General features: G+C 53.0%; 1 protein-coding gene across 1 annotated transcript in view; it reads right to left on the bottom strand.

Annotated features, from left to right (window-relative positions):
- Positions 1 to 13,977, bottom strand: part of TTLL11 (tubulin tyrosine ligase like 11) — a 203,158-nt gene that overhangs the window by 155,803 nt on the left and 33,378 nt on the right. Inside the window, exon 2 of the mRNA XM_056138582.1 lies at positions 2,014 to 2,110. Within this exon, the coding sequence (XP_055994557.1) occupies positions 2,014 to 2,110 (97 nt within the window). The remainder of the gene's footprint in view (positions 1 to 2,013; positions 2,111 to 13,977) is intronic.

Raw genomic sequence — 13,977 nt, 5'->3', positions numbered from 1 at the left:
AGGAAGGAAGGAAGGAAGGAAGGAAGGAAGGAAGGAAGGAAGGATTCTTTCCCTAACCAAACCCCTCCTTCTCCAGGAAAAATCGGACATCTAACCCTAGTGAGTTCTCTAGCTTCTGCTCTTCTAGGAGGCTGGTTGTGTTACTCGCCAACACAGCACATGGTCAAAGTGCTCCTCAGTTGTTAAGGTACATAAGTGAGTGGAGGGCAGCCACAGCTCTCTCTTCACTAAGCGGCAATGATCCTTATCATCTGGCTTGATGCTGGCAAGGACCCCCAGGCACTAGTCTGTGGCATCCTTAGGAGAGATCCCGGCTCCCGTGGTGCCCAAGCCGACCACACCCACTCTGCCAACAGGGAGCTGTTCCCCTGGCCTCTGCCTCTGGACTTGGGCTGGGAGGGGGAGGGGCAGAGGCCGGGTCCCAGGTCTTGTGCAGAGATGCAGCTGGACGAAAATGCCCGGGGCTGACCAGCTGGCAACCAGCTTCTGGGTGAACCTGAGCCGGTGTGTCCCGGGCAGCTACTGGTCCAGCCGAAACCCTGAGAGGCTGTGGTGTAGCTAGCCAGCGTCCAGATCCCAGCAGTTACTGTCTTTCTTGTTCATTTTGGTCTGGGGTCACACCTGTCTGCACTCAGGGATCACTCCTGGTGGGATTCAGGGGACCGTACCAGGTGCTGGCGGGGGATCAAACCTGGGTTAACCACGTGGAAGGCAAGTGCCCTGCCCACTCTCTGATCTCTCCAGCCCAGCCAAGCTAAGAGGAAGCAAGTGGACAAGCCACTACCCCTCACCCTCCTAAAGGCAGCGATGGAAAAACCATACAGAGATTGAGGAGAAATATTCACACTTAAGTTTTGTTAAATGAGGGATAGGATTCAGGATGATATTCTTTTCTTTCTTTTTTTTTCTTTTTGGGTCACACCCGGTGATGCTCAGGGGTTGCTCCTGGCAGTGCTCAGGGGACCATATGGGATGCCAGGGATGGAATCCCAGTCGGCCGCCTGCAAGGCAAATGCCCTACCCGCTGTGCTATCACTCCAGCCCCCAGAACGGTGTTCTTTAAATAAATAAATTAATTAATTAAAAGCCCTTTCTTTTCTCATCAGGCTTAAGCCTAAGGTGCTGGTCTGTACAGAAGAGCATATTATGTGCCATTTTCTGAATCTCAGCGGGAGACCGCTGAGAGGAGATCAGATGCAGATAACCCACATGGACCTTCCCCTGCTGCACGCGTGCCTCCCACGGGCCCGATCTACCTTCCCCACTAGCCATCAAAAAAATAAAATAAAATAAAAATAAAAATGTCAATCAGGGGCTGGAGCGATGGCATAGCAGGAAGGGCGTTTGCCTTGCACGCAGCCAACCCGGGTTCAATTCCCAGCATCCCATAGGGTTTCCCAGCACCGCCAGGAGTAATTCCTGAGTGCAGAGCCAGGAGTAGCCCCCCTGAGCATCGCCGGATGTGACCCAAAAAGAAAAAAAAGTATATCATTCCCAGAAAGGGCAAGGGAGGCTACAAAACAGAGCTTGCTGGGAGCCGGGGTGCGGGGGTCCCCTCGTGGACTCCGCCCTCCCTAGGCTGCCAGCAGCCTGCTCTTGGGATGCAGACAGCAAGAGGATGTGCTTGGGGTCCCAGAGCAGCACCCCCGCACAGGGCTGTCGAAAGGACGGACGTGACTCGCCTTTCTCCACCACGGATCCCCCCAAGGCAGGGTACTCCTGCCTTCCTACAGATGATCTGCGTTAGCATTCCATCCTTCACGTTTTGAGAGAACAGACCCCATGCGACAGCACCCCCCCACCCTCCCGCCGCCCAGAGCAAGTGATCTCTGACCCGGGATGTGGACATCATGCTCCTCTACCGGTGGAATCCCCCCATCTCTGCACTTGCCACTCCTTGAGCCCCTAAGTCTCCCCTGCTCTCAGCCCCCCTGCCTAGCAGCCCCCGGCCGCCAGCCCCCAGGATGGCCCTGGAGCTGAGACCCGGGAAAGGCCAGCCGGCCCCATGGCTACCTGGAAACTTGTTCACTTGGCCAGAGTAGATGTCGCTGTCGTGAAATGAAACTCCATGCCAGTAGATGTCACAAGGCAAGCGTCGGCCGAACGGAAACTAGGAGAGGGAGAGAGACAGAGACAGAGACAGAGAGACAAAGAGAGACAGAGAGGTGGTTAAGAACGAAGAAGCACAGTGCCCACCCGCCTCGGAGTCCCGCACACGCAGTCAGTGGACGACAGTCAAAGGCACGCGTGGTGGGGGGGGGGGGCAGGTGAAGCCGCTGCTCAGGTGAGGGGTCGCCGCAGGGGTCTCTGTCAGAGAGGGGGAGAGCGGGTGTCGGAGTGGGGAGCACGCTGCCAAGGCCTCACGGGGAGCCGTCCTTCTCACCCTCCAGTCTGCCCCGCCAAACACTGTCCCCGCTTTGCTGACGGCCATCCCACACGTGCAAGGTCACACGAGGGAAGAGGGGGAACCAGCACTTCACTTCCCCTTCTCTGAAAGTGCAGCTTCAACCCGGACACAGGGAAGGAGCTTCCATACCAGTCCTCTCTCCCTCCCTCTTTCTTTCTCTTTCCCTCCCTCCCTTTTTCTTCTTCCCTCTCTCCCTCCCTCCCTCTCCCTCCCTCCCCCTCTCTCCCTCCTTCCCTCCCTCTCCTTCTCCTTCCTTCCCTCCCTCTCCTCCCTCCTTCCCTCCCTCTTTCCTTCTTTCCTTCCCTCCCTCCTCTCTCCCTCTCCCTTCCTTCCCCTCTCTCCCTCCCCCTCTTTCTTTCCCCCTCTCTCTCTCTCCTTCCTCCCTCTCCCCCCTTCTCCCTCACCCCTCTCTCCCTCCCTCCATCCTTCCCTTTCTCTCCGTCTCTCCCTCCCTCCCTCTCTCCCTTCCTCTCTCTCAACTTCCCTCCCTCCCCCCCCCTCTCTCTCTCTCACACACACACACACACACACACACACACACACGGGCAGGATGGATCCCCAGAGTCTAAGACAGTTGCTGACACACTCGACACAGAGACTTCCAGAACGAGTAATGAGCAGATGGAGAGTGGTCCTCGGACTCAGAGCCTCCCTTCCAGGACTCAGGCAAGAGGCGATGACTCTGGGTCCCTCCGCTGACCCTGGACACAGAGCAGATAAGAGCCAGAGCTGGACAGGGAGCCTGGTCGTAGGGAAGCACACGGAGGCAGCCCGCCCGCTGACTGCAAAGAAACCAGAGGGGCCGGGTGACCCCCGACAGACTGAGTGGCCGGGTCTGACCTTGCCAGAGCTCCCGGGTCCTGCTCCTACCAGTCCTGATCCCGGCTATTCCTTCTGCCCACAGCCCCAAGGTCCCCAAATACGCCCCCCTTCATATAAGCTGCAGGGCGCAGGGATTCACAACCAAAAAACGCTTCACTGAGACCAAAGGGCCTGTTCCTTACACCATAGCCTAGCATATTTCAAGGTTATTAACACATATATTATTTTTTATATTAGCATAGTGGGTAGGGCGGTCGCCTTGCAGGCAGTTGACCCAGGTTCAATTCTTCTGTCCCCCTCGGAGAGCCCGGCCAGCTACCAAGAGTATTCCGCCTGCAAGGCAAAGCCTGGCAAGCTCCCTGTGACTATTCAATACGTCAGAAACAGTAACAACAACAAGTCTCACAATGGAGACGTCACTGGTGCCCACTCGAGAAAAATCGATGAACAATGGGAGGACAGTGACAGTGACAAGTGACATATTATATAATATACATTATATATCTATATACAAGTGTGTGTATGTGTATGTGGCTACATGTTTAAGTTGTATATGTAATTAAGTTAGAACATGAGGCGTCAGAGAAATAGTACAGAAGGTAAGGTGCTTGCCTTGCACATGGCTGACCCGGGTCCAGTTTCTGGCTCCTCATATGGTCCCCTCGAGCCCCCAGGAGTGGCCCCTGAGCACAGAATCAGGCAGAAGCCTTGAGCACTGCCAGGTGTGGCCCCCAAACCAACCAAACAAAATATGTTAGGTCAGGGGACCTGAGTGATATTACAGCAGGTAAGGCATTTGCCTTGCATGTGGCCGACCCAGGCTCAATCCCCGGGACCCCATATGGTCCTCCAAGTCCACCAGGAGTGATCCCTGAGCATAGAGTCAGGAATCAGCCCTGAGCATCACCAGGGGAGGCTCACAATCAAACAAAAAAGTTAGGACGTGCCAATTTATATTTAGAGCCTGTTTGTTCAAAGTCAGAGCGAAGAGAAGTGCCAACACATGAAATAACATCACTATATATTTTTTTCATTCTAATAATATAGTTAATCATGATTTTTAAATCCGTATTGGTGGCTCTTTCAGGGTCAGGGGAGGGGAATGAGACCCATAGTATTTACTGGTTTTGGCATATCGAATACGTCATGGGTAGCTTGCCAGGCTCTGCCGTGCGGGCGGGATACTCTCGGTAGCTTGCCAGGCTCTCCGAGAGGGAGAGAGGCTTTTAGGGTGGCTTCTAATCACCCTTGCAGCTGTTCCCATGGTTCAAACCATATTTGAACCCTATCAAATATGGTGCAGCAATCCTGCAAGATGGGCATTAAGTGTCTTATGATATGTCTGGAAAGTGTCCTGGAGTGTGGTGGTGGCTGGGTAGTGGAAGTATTAGAATCACCATCATTTTAGTCCCTAACAGCTGTGCTAGAGTTTGAATATGCGCTATTCTCTAACGTACAGATCAGGAAGTTTTAAAATTACCTGGAACCTCCCAACTTCTTCTCACTTTTGGACTCTCTAAAACTCCTTTCTCCTAACCCCATGAAAGACATCACTTTTTCTCAGGAGCATTTTTCAACTGGAGTGTCTTAGTTATGTTTAAATGTCTTATGTTTAAACATGAAATATTTAAATTTTCTGCCATCAAAACATTTTTTGTGACTCCCCTTGCACATAACACCCTGGATTCAAACAAGTCATTCCCCTGACCCTGAAAGAGCCACCAATATGGCAGCATTTAGAAGGATAAAATCTCAAGGCTGAACTAGGCTGCCAAAACAAAGAAAGACAAAAATGACCGTCTGTACTTTCAATGCACATACGCCATTTTTGACACTGGAGAAGAACTGTTTCTCGGAACATGAGACAAAAGAGGTGTCGGAGGTCTCGGTGTCCTTGTCAATGACCACTGGACTAGAGCCGTTACCTACTGGATTCCATGGGATGTCAAAAGATCGCGTGGCCGCCCACCTACGAGGTGGTCAGATTTCTTCGTGAAGACCCTGAATGATAGGTTTGAGGCTCTTTGTGTTCCTAGAACGAGCAGATGCCATTGGGCTACACTAGCACGCGACAGGGACCAATGGAGACGTTACTGGCACCTGCTCGAGTAAACTGACAGTACCGGGATGTCAAGTGATCAAGTGATTTTTAAATTCATTCCAGCTGAGAGGGCCAAGTGTCCAGAGACAGCACGGCAAATGGCTGGGACTCAGCGTTCTCTCGATGGTCCAAATGGGAACAAAGCCAAACAGACTCGAGCCCTTGAAATCATTCACATGATTTCAAAACTGTGCCAGAGTGAGGCATATGTTACACACTCTATTAGCGCTAACAACTTTCATCTATAATTTAGAGCATCTCACTCATTTTCTTTGCATCCAATCGACTGAAGTTATTAATTCTGTAGTCATAAATACAAAGAGATATGACATATGTTATTTTCTTCCAGCTGTTCGATGACAATATAGAAAAGAGAGAAATAACTTAACCAGCGAGGCTTCTCTAAACACCTAAAGAAATGACGGCTGAGAGCGCAGTGCTTAGAGAGGGGTCTCCGAAAAGGAGCTACCCAGGAGGGCTGGTCAGTGTTTGGAAACTGGCCATGGGAGGGGCGGGGAGGGCAGTTAGGATAGAGAAGGGACCAGTATGACAATAACAGTTGGAAATAATCCTTCTGGACAAAAAGTCAGCAGTTGAAAGTAGGTAAAGATATATATATATATATATATATATATGATAACCTTTCAGTAACTGTTGCAAACCATAATGCCCAAAAGGAGGAGGGGGGGGAGGAGGAGGAGGAGGGAGAGGAAGAGGAGGAGGAAGGAGAGGAGGAGGAGGAGGAGGAGGAGGAGGAGGAGGAGGGAGGTGCCTGCCATTGAGGTGGAGGGAATGGGAGGGAAACTGGGGGCACTAGTGGTAGGAAATGTACACTGGTGAAGGGACAGGTGTTAGAACATGATATGACTGAAACCCAATCATGAACAATCTTGTAGCTGTGTGTCTTGCTGTGATTTTATTTTTAAATTTTTGGGGGGGGGGCTGGAGCGATAGCACAGCAGTAAGACATTTGCTTTGCGTGCAGCCAGCCCAGCTGAGCGGGGTTAGATTCCTCCGCCCCTCTCGGAGAGCCCGGCAAGCTACCAAGAGGATCTCACCCGCACGGCAAAGCCTGGCAAGCTCCCTGTGACGTATTCGATTTGCCAAACACAGTAACAACAAATCTCACAATGGAGACGTTACTGGGCCCGCTCGAGCAAATCGATGAACAATGGGAGGACAGTGGTTTTCAATTTTTTTAAATCCTAAAAGCATCTGAAAAAGAAAGAACAAGGATGGGAAATATCATATTTCCTAAAATCAATACTGATAAATAATGTCCAAAACTACCATTAAATATGGGTGAAGATGTAGAGCAACAGGAATTCTCATTCAGTGTAGGTGGGGATACAATTTGGCGCTAGGTAAAGGTAAAGGCCCTCCCGTTGATCGTCGATTTGCTCGAGCGGGCCCAGTAACGTCTCCATTGGAGACTTTGTTGTTACTGTGTCTGGCATATCGAATACTCTCGGTAGCTTGCCGGGCTCTCCGAGAGGGGCGGAGGAATCGAACTCGGATCGGCCATGTTGGCCGCGTGTAAGGCGAATGCCCTACCCGCTGTGCTATCGCTCCAGCCAATTTGGCGCTATCATCTGGAAAACCAGTTGGGGTGTCCGTGTGCCTTACACACAAAGCTACCCTTGGCATTTGATACAGCAAATCTGCTCCTTAACATTTACCCAAATGAGTTGATAATTTATGTACACACACACACACCATGCACACAAATGTTTATAATAACGTTATTCAGGATTGCCAAATCTTGGAAGCACCAATATGTCCCTCAGTTAGTAAATGGCTACACTGTGATATATCTAGAGCATGGAATTAAATTCAGCACTAAAACAAATAGCTATCATTTCATTTAAAAAAAAAAAAGTAGGGGCTGGAGCAATAGCACAGCGGGTAGGGCGTTTGCCTTGTACGCGGCCGACCTGAGTTCGATTCCCAGCATCCCATATGGTCCCCTGAGGGAGGAATCTGAAATGCATGTTTCTAAATGAAAGAAGCCCTGGGCTTGGAAAGCTAGCATAGCGGGGAAGGAGGCTTTCCTTGCACGAAGCAGACCTGGGTTCGATCCCTGGCATCCTATATGGTTTCCTGAGCACTGCCAGGAGTAATTCCTGAGTGCAGAGTCAGGAATAACCCCTGAGCATGCCCAGGTGTGACAAGAAAGAAAGAAAGAGAGAAAGAAAGAAAGAAAGAAAGAAAGAAAGAAAGAAAGAAAGAAAAGAAAAAACTGCTGTTGAGGAAACTAGGAATCTATGTGCCAAAGGAAACAAAATCAAGTTGGACGCGTAAAATGAACTCAAGATGGATCCAAATCCTAATCCCAACCGTGACACTTGGTTTGCCACTGAGCGCTCGATGACACTAAAAGAACACAAGCAACAACAACAAGTCAAGTGAAATTTCACCAAAATGAAACTCTTGCAACCCGAGGTAACAAGGGGAATGGGAGAAAATCTCTGAAAACATGTATCTGGCGGGGCTGGAGCAATAGCACAGCGGGTAGGGCTTTAGCCTTGCATATGGCCAACCCGGGTTCGATTCCCAGCATCCCATATGGTCCCCCAAGCACCGCCAGGAGTAATTCCTGAGTGCAGCCAAAAGTAACCCCTGTGTATCGCTGGGTGTGACCCAAAAAGCAAAAAGCAAAAAGCAAAACAAAACAAAACATGTATCTGGCAAGACATTGATGTGCAGAGTAGACTAAAACAACTCAACGATAAATCTACTGATTAACAAAGGTTAAGGCAAAAGTCTAGACACACAAACAAATCTAGGACCCAAGCAACTTGCTGCAGAGATGGCCCTGGACTTTGCAATAGGCCGTTTCTGCTGGGCTGCTCCAGACAGGGGCAGATGCCATCCCTCTGCCTGCCCTCTAAAAGCTGCGGGGAACACCATTTTCTAGAAGTCAGCAACAAGCTCCAGGTATGAGTGGTGGTGACGGCAAATGCCAGGCCTCATAGGACGGGGAGGAGTGAGCCCTTCTCCTTCTCCCCGCCCCAATGGGACACCAAGATGATGCCACATCCAGCCGCCGTCTACTTAAGCTCCCACTTGGCCACGACCCAGAGACACACAAACGAATCTCAGACCAGAGCAACTTGCTGCAACAATCTCTTCAGACCCTAATTATTAAAATTTTAGAATTTCCAGAGCACACGGCCACGCGAAATGATATTGTACCCATAACAAGCAATACAAAACACATTGTCTAGCATTGCATTTTCGGCAGGCATGAGCGGTGGTGGGACTGGTCTTGAAATATCAAGGGTAACTAAAGTAGAGAAAGAGAGTATTGTGCAAATTGTCTGCCACACGGGCAGGGGGAGGTGTGGAATGGTGGGGATTTTGGTGGTGGGAAACGTGCATTGGTGAAGGGATGGGTGTTTGATGACTGTAAGATCAAAACTCAAACATGAAAGTTTTGTTACTGTACCTCACAGTGAAGCAATTTAAAAAAAACAAATATTTTTTAAAAATTTAATTTTGGCACAGCGGGTAGGGCGTCTGCCTTGCATGCGGCTGACCCGAGTTTGATTCCCAGCATCCAGATGGTCCCCTGGGGTGATTTCAGCATCGCCAGCAGTGATTCCTGAGTGTAGAGCCAGGAGTAACCCCTGTGCATTGCCGGGTGTGACCCAAAAAGCAAAAAAAAAAAAAATTTAAATTTAATTTCACAACATAAAAGGACGAAGAACCTCCGGCTCCGGGCACATCTCTTTGATTCCACTGTTCTTCCTGCATTAACATATGCCTCAGAGACCTGGGCCCTACACAAACAGGATGAGAACGCTATTCAGGTCTCCCAAAGAGGAATTGAAAGAGCTATGCTTGGAATATGACGTTTCACTCAAATGAGAGAAAGAATCCAGAGTTCCAACATCCGTCGATGATCAAGAATCAGTGGCTCTCAGAAGCTGTGAGAGCACAGAACGGGGCTGGCACGAGGCTGGTGAGCGGAGCGGAAACTCCTTCCAGGGTCACTGCCCATGAAGAGAGGACACTGTCTCGGGGCCACAGCAAGGCCACAGGGCAAAGGAACCTGGGCGCCAGACAGTTGGTGGGAGGGTCCCGGTCTTGCACACTGCCGGCCTGGGTTCGATCCCTGGCACCCCACTGGGTCCCCTGAGCCCCACCAGGAGTAAGCCCTGAGCACTGCCGAGTGTGGCCAAAACAAGGAGCAAGGTACGCAGCAATAGATATCAGATCCTTAAAATTCACGCAATAGGGGCCAGAGAGACAGCCTAGTGGGGCAGGGCGCTTGCCCTCCATGCAGCTGGCCTGCGTTCGAATCCCCAGCATCTTGAATGGTCCCCCAAGCACGGCCAGCAGAGACTGGCACCCAGAGTAACCCCTAAGCATTGCCAGGTGTGGCCCCAAAACCCAGTAAATAAACTCATAAAATAGTTGCTACTACTTGAGCACTGGATTGTTACACACACGTCCCCGTGGGCCCCTGAGGCCAACAGTCTCGCTCTCAGTGCCAAGGCAGGCTCTGAGGCCTGCTGGCCAGTCAGCCCTGTGGGCAGGCGAGACAGACACAGGGAAGTCCGGAGCTGGCGTTTATGACAAGGAGAGGACTGAGACCCAGCCCGGGTGCAGGATCTGAAAGCTCGGGAAACAACTTCCAATGAGAAAGAAAAGCAGCCAAGGAGTGCTGGTGGGAATCCCCCTCCCCCCGCCCCTGGAAGGAGTGACCGGGAAGACCCCACTTCCACCCACTGAAGGTGAGCCCCGCTGGGGCCTGTACCCAGCTGCTCCCTCTTCTTGGAGGCTCCCCGTGTGCCTCGTAGTCCCCCGCATGGCAGAGACGAGCCAGCAGCCGGACTGGGGGGCCACAGAAAGTGTCCAGACCCACCCCGCCCCCCTGCACAGAGCTTCCTGGCCACTTCCTGATCACAGCAGCCCCTTCAGACAGGGCTGGGGACTCCCATGCCTGACCGGGAAAACGCCAGCCAGTGACTTGAGTGGGGACCAGGAGGGGGGCGGGCCTGGGTGATTTGAAGGGCCCAGGCTGCATTAATTGGATGGAAATAAGTGTCCGTAAACAACAACTGATCGACTGCAAAACTCGAGATGGTTACGGAGGAGGTGCCGGGGAAGGAAAGCGGGGCGGGGGCGGGAGGGGGGGGCGCCGTGGGACGGGGCTCAGATTTCGGGCAGCTTGTGCGTGGAGAGGGATGAACGACCCTGCTCCCCAAATCCACACGCAAATGAATCAGATCAAAACCAAAATGCTCTTTCAGGGGCAGGCGAGACAGTAGCACAACGGGTAAGGCACTTGCGTGGCTCGCACACGACCCGAGTTCTGTCCCCGGCATCCCGTATGGTCCCTCGAGCACCGACTCCCCCCAGGAGTAACCCCCTGAGCATCACTGGGTGTGGCGCCCAAAACCTAAGACGAGCTTTCATGACAGCAAGCACTACCGGATACTCTTTGTGTATGAGGTCGTTGAACAAGCATGTCCTTTGCATGCAGCCAACCTGGGTCTGATGCCTGGTCCACATATGATGCCCGAGCACCCCAGGGGTGATGGTCCCTGAGTGCAGAGCCAAGAGGAAGCCACGAGCACTGCTGGACGTGCCCCCCCACCCCCCCAAGCCAAAACAGCAGCAGCAACAAGAAGCTCTTTCTGATTCGACTGTCATGGAAATGACACCGGCCAAGCACTCTGCCCCGCACGTGACACCCAACACAGGCGGGTGGCCTGCTCCTCTCCCCTTCTTTCCCGTCACCCTTTGCCCCATACCCAGAGGCTGATGAGATGCCATGCAAAGGAGCTGGGGCACCAGCTCACTTCTGGAACCGTCTGAGGTTGAATTTGAAGGGGGAGGCTGGGGCTTCCTGAAAGCAGAGAGAGGGAACAGAGAGACTCCCCCTCTGGGGTGAGCCCAGATGGGGACTAAAGCTCCTCTCTCTGCTCCGGGTCAGGAGCCTGGACCCCTCCCCCATCTCAGGCCCTGCCCACTGGAGCTAGGAGCTGGTCTCTCTGGCCGAGACGCCCCGGAGCCAGGCCATGGAGACCAAGATGGTGTGTGGAAGCGAAAGCCCGTGAAGAACCCAGCCAACAGCAGGACGGTGAGCTGGAGCAGCCTGGACCGTGCCTCGCCTAATGAAGTCCCTTGGGGCTGAAGGATCCCCAGACACCCCCAAAGTCCTCCACTGGGCCTCTTAGAAAAACAGTCATGAGTCCAATATGCATCCAGGGACTGGGGCGCCAACCCAGGGGGAGGGGGGCAGGTGTGTTAACAAAAGTGCTCACCTGGGGGGTGTGGGGGTGTCCTCTGGGCTGCCTGTGGGGTGGGGCTTTCCTTGGGTCTCAGGGACGAGTGTGAGTGGATTACAGAGTCTGGGGCAGCTCAAGAAAGTCCACACTGGGGGCCGGAGCGATAGCACAGTGGATACAGCGTTTGCCTTGCACGAGGCCAATCTGGGTTCGATTCCCAGCATCCCATAGGGTTCCCCAAGCACCGCCAGGAGTAATTCCTGAGTGCAGAGCCAGGAGCAACCCGTGAGCATCACTGGGTGTGACCCAAAAAGAAAAAAAAAGTCCACATTTTCTTCTGCCTGGAGCCCGAGGTGAGGTTAATGGTGGGATGGGGGGAGGTCAGGGAGACCCCCAGCGGGAAAGGTCCACACAGCCCAGACCACGAAAGGCGGGAAATAGAGGGGTGTGATTCTATGGGAGGCTGCAAGGGCAAGTCCCCATGCCAACCTGGAAGGGAGCTAGAGGGGGAGCCAGCGTGCCCAGGCCCCCGGGGAAATGGGTCACAAGGGGCCAGAGGTGACGGGACCAAGAGCACGGAGGTTTGGTGGGCAGGAGCGGGTGGGAATGCCCGACACCCATGGCTGAGACGCTCTGGAGGAACTTCCCTGCAGGCGGACCCCCGGTGGGGAGGCAGAGGGGACGCCCCATCAGGATAACAAGCATCTCAAGAGCCTTCCAATCCAGTCAAGGCCCCAGCTGGCCCCAGCGGGCTCCCCAGGAAGACAATAATTACTCAGCCTCTAATGGAGCCGATAAACACGGCGTGAGGATAAGTAATTAACAACCTTTTGCTGGAAAGTAGCGATTCTCGTGATCTATGAAGTGTCCTTTTCCCGCTCCGCTCTTCTTCTTCGTTATTGGCAGATAGGAGATGCTGGCTGAGGGCCCCCTTCCCCGTTCACCGAGTTAATCACCCGAGCGTGCCCTGTTTTTTATTAAATCCATTCATTATCATCGACACCTTATGAATTAAGGCTGGGAGCGCCGTGGCGAGGCCCGTCAGCTACCTCTGCCTCTGATCGCTGGTACTTTTAATAAGATCCACGTCGTGTACAAACCACGTGAGCGTGGCATGGGGAGCACCTCGTCTAGCAGCCGAAATTGTGGGCAGCCTCGCCCCTGTGCCATGCCACTGCTCTGGGCACGCTCCCCCGGGTGGTTTCTTCTCCCGTCTAATTTCCCACCTGGAAAGAATCTTTACTAGTAGCAATTAAATTAGGCGAGAGAGGGAAAAAAAAAAAAAGGGAAACTTCGAAAACTTCCAAAGTGATTTACCTCTTGGCTTGCAGTTTTAATTAAAATTCCAGTTTATTTAGCAAATGGCTCCCAGAAACCCATTTTGCTCCGCGATGCTCCTTCCCCCCCGCGCCCCCCTTTTAAATTCATCAGGGCGCCCCAAACAATGCAAGGCCCACAAGGACTACAATGAACGAGCCTGACTCGGGGCCATCATCATTCAGCTTCTGGGAAAGAGCACCAACATCAATTATCAATTATAAATTAAGGCCATTACGCTCTGCAAAATTATTCCCAGGAATCACCCTGCTCCCCGCGTCCCTCCCTCATGGCGGGTGAAATATCTCAGTTCTCCACGAGGCCTCTTCCAGCTCAAAACACGCACCGGCCTTACGAGCTGAAATCCAAACAACGCGGATCGGGCATCCATCTTAACGGCACTTTTGTCCCTCCCCCAGAAAGGCAAACCGCATGCCCCATGTCACTCCAGACACCTGTGCCATGTGACGGCGGCTCTTGCCAGAGGGCCAGGTCTGCATGCCCCAGGCCAGCTGGCCTGTCCACCCACTGTCTGGGCACATGAGTGGGTGAGGCCGGCTCGGGGCTGGGCCCTGCCTGTGGCCACAAGGGCTGGTGGCAGGAGATGGGAGGAGGAACAGGCAGCGGCTGAGTGGGGCACAGGGAGAGGCCACGGCCGATCACGGTGGTCACGTCCTCCTTAGCATCAACTGCCTGCCCGGTACCACCCTCTCCCACCCCACACACAGTCACATCGCCGATCCACGCAGCCCTCCCAAGAGGAAACTGAGGCCCAAGAGACAGGGGACATTTGAGCCAATGCTGGATGACCACGAGAAAAGCTGCTGGGTGGGCCACGAGGACAAAGTGCTGGGAGGGGGGTGTTGATTGAGCAGTGGGGGCTCCCGAGGGCTCCCAAGAGCATGGGGCGGGCAGCTGGGGGGGCAAGCCTCCTGGGCCATCGTGACATCCGTGGGTCTACTTCCCCATGTGTGCCACACAAACAGGTCCTCATTCTGCACATCGCTCAGAGACTCTTTATACTCAGGGGGGCTCCTGGGGGGCCACTCCTGGTGATTCTTAATGGTTCAGCAATGGGCAGGCCCGGGAGC

This window comes from Sorex fumeus, unplaced genomic scaffold (assembly GCF_029834395.1).
Source record: "Sorex fumeus unplaced genomic scaffold, SorFum_2.1 ptg000129l, whole genome shotgun sequence".
Lineage (NCBI taxonomy): Eukaryota > Metazoa > Chordata > Mammalia > Eulipotyphla > Soricidae > Sorex > Sorex fumeus.
Note: the sequence above shows the minus strand (reverse complement) of the source record. Positions and strands in the feature narration are given on the sequence as shown.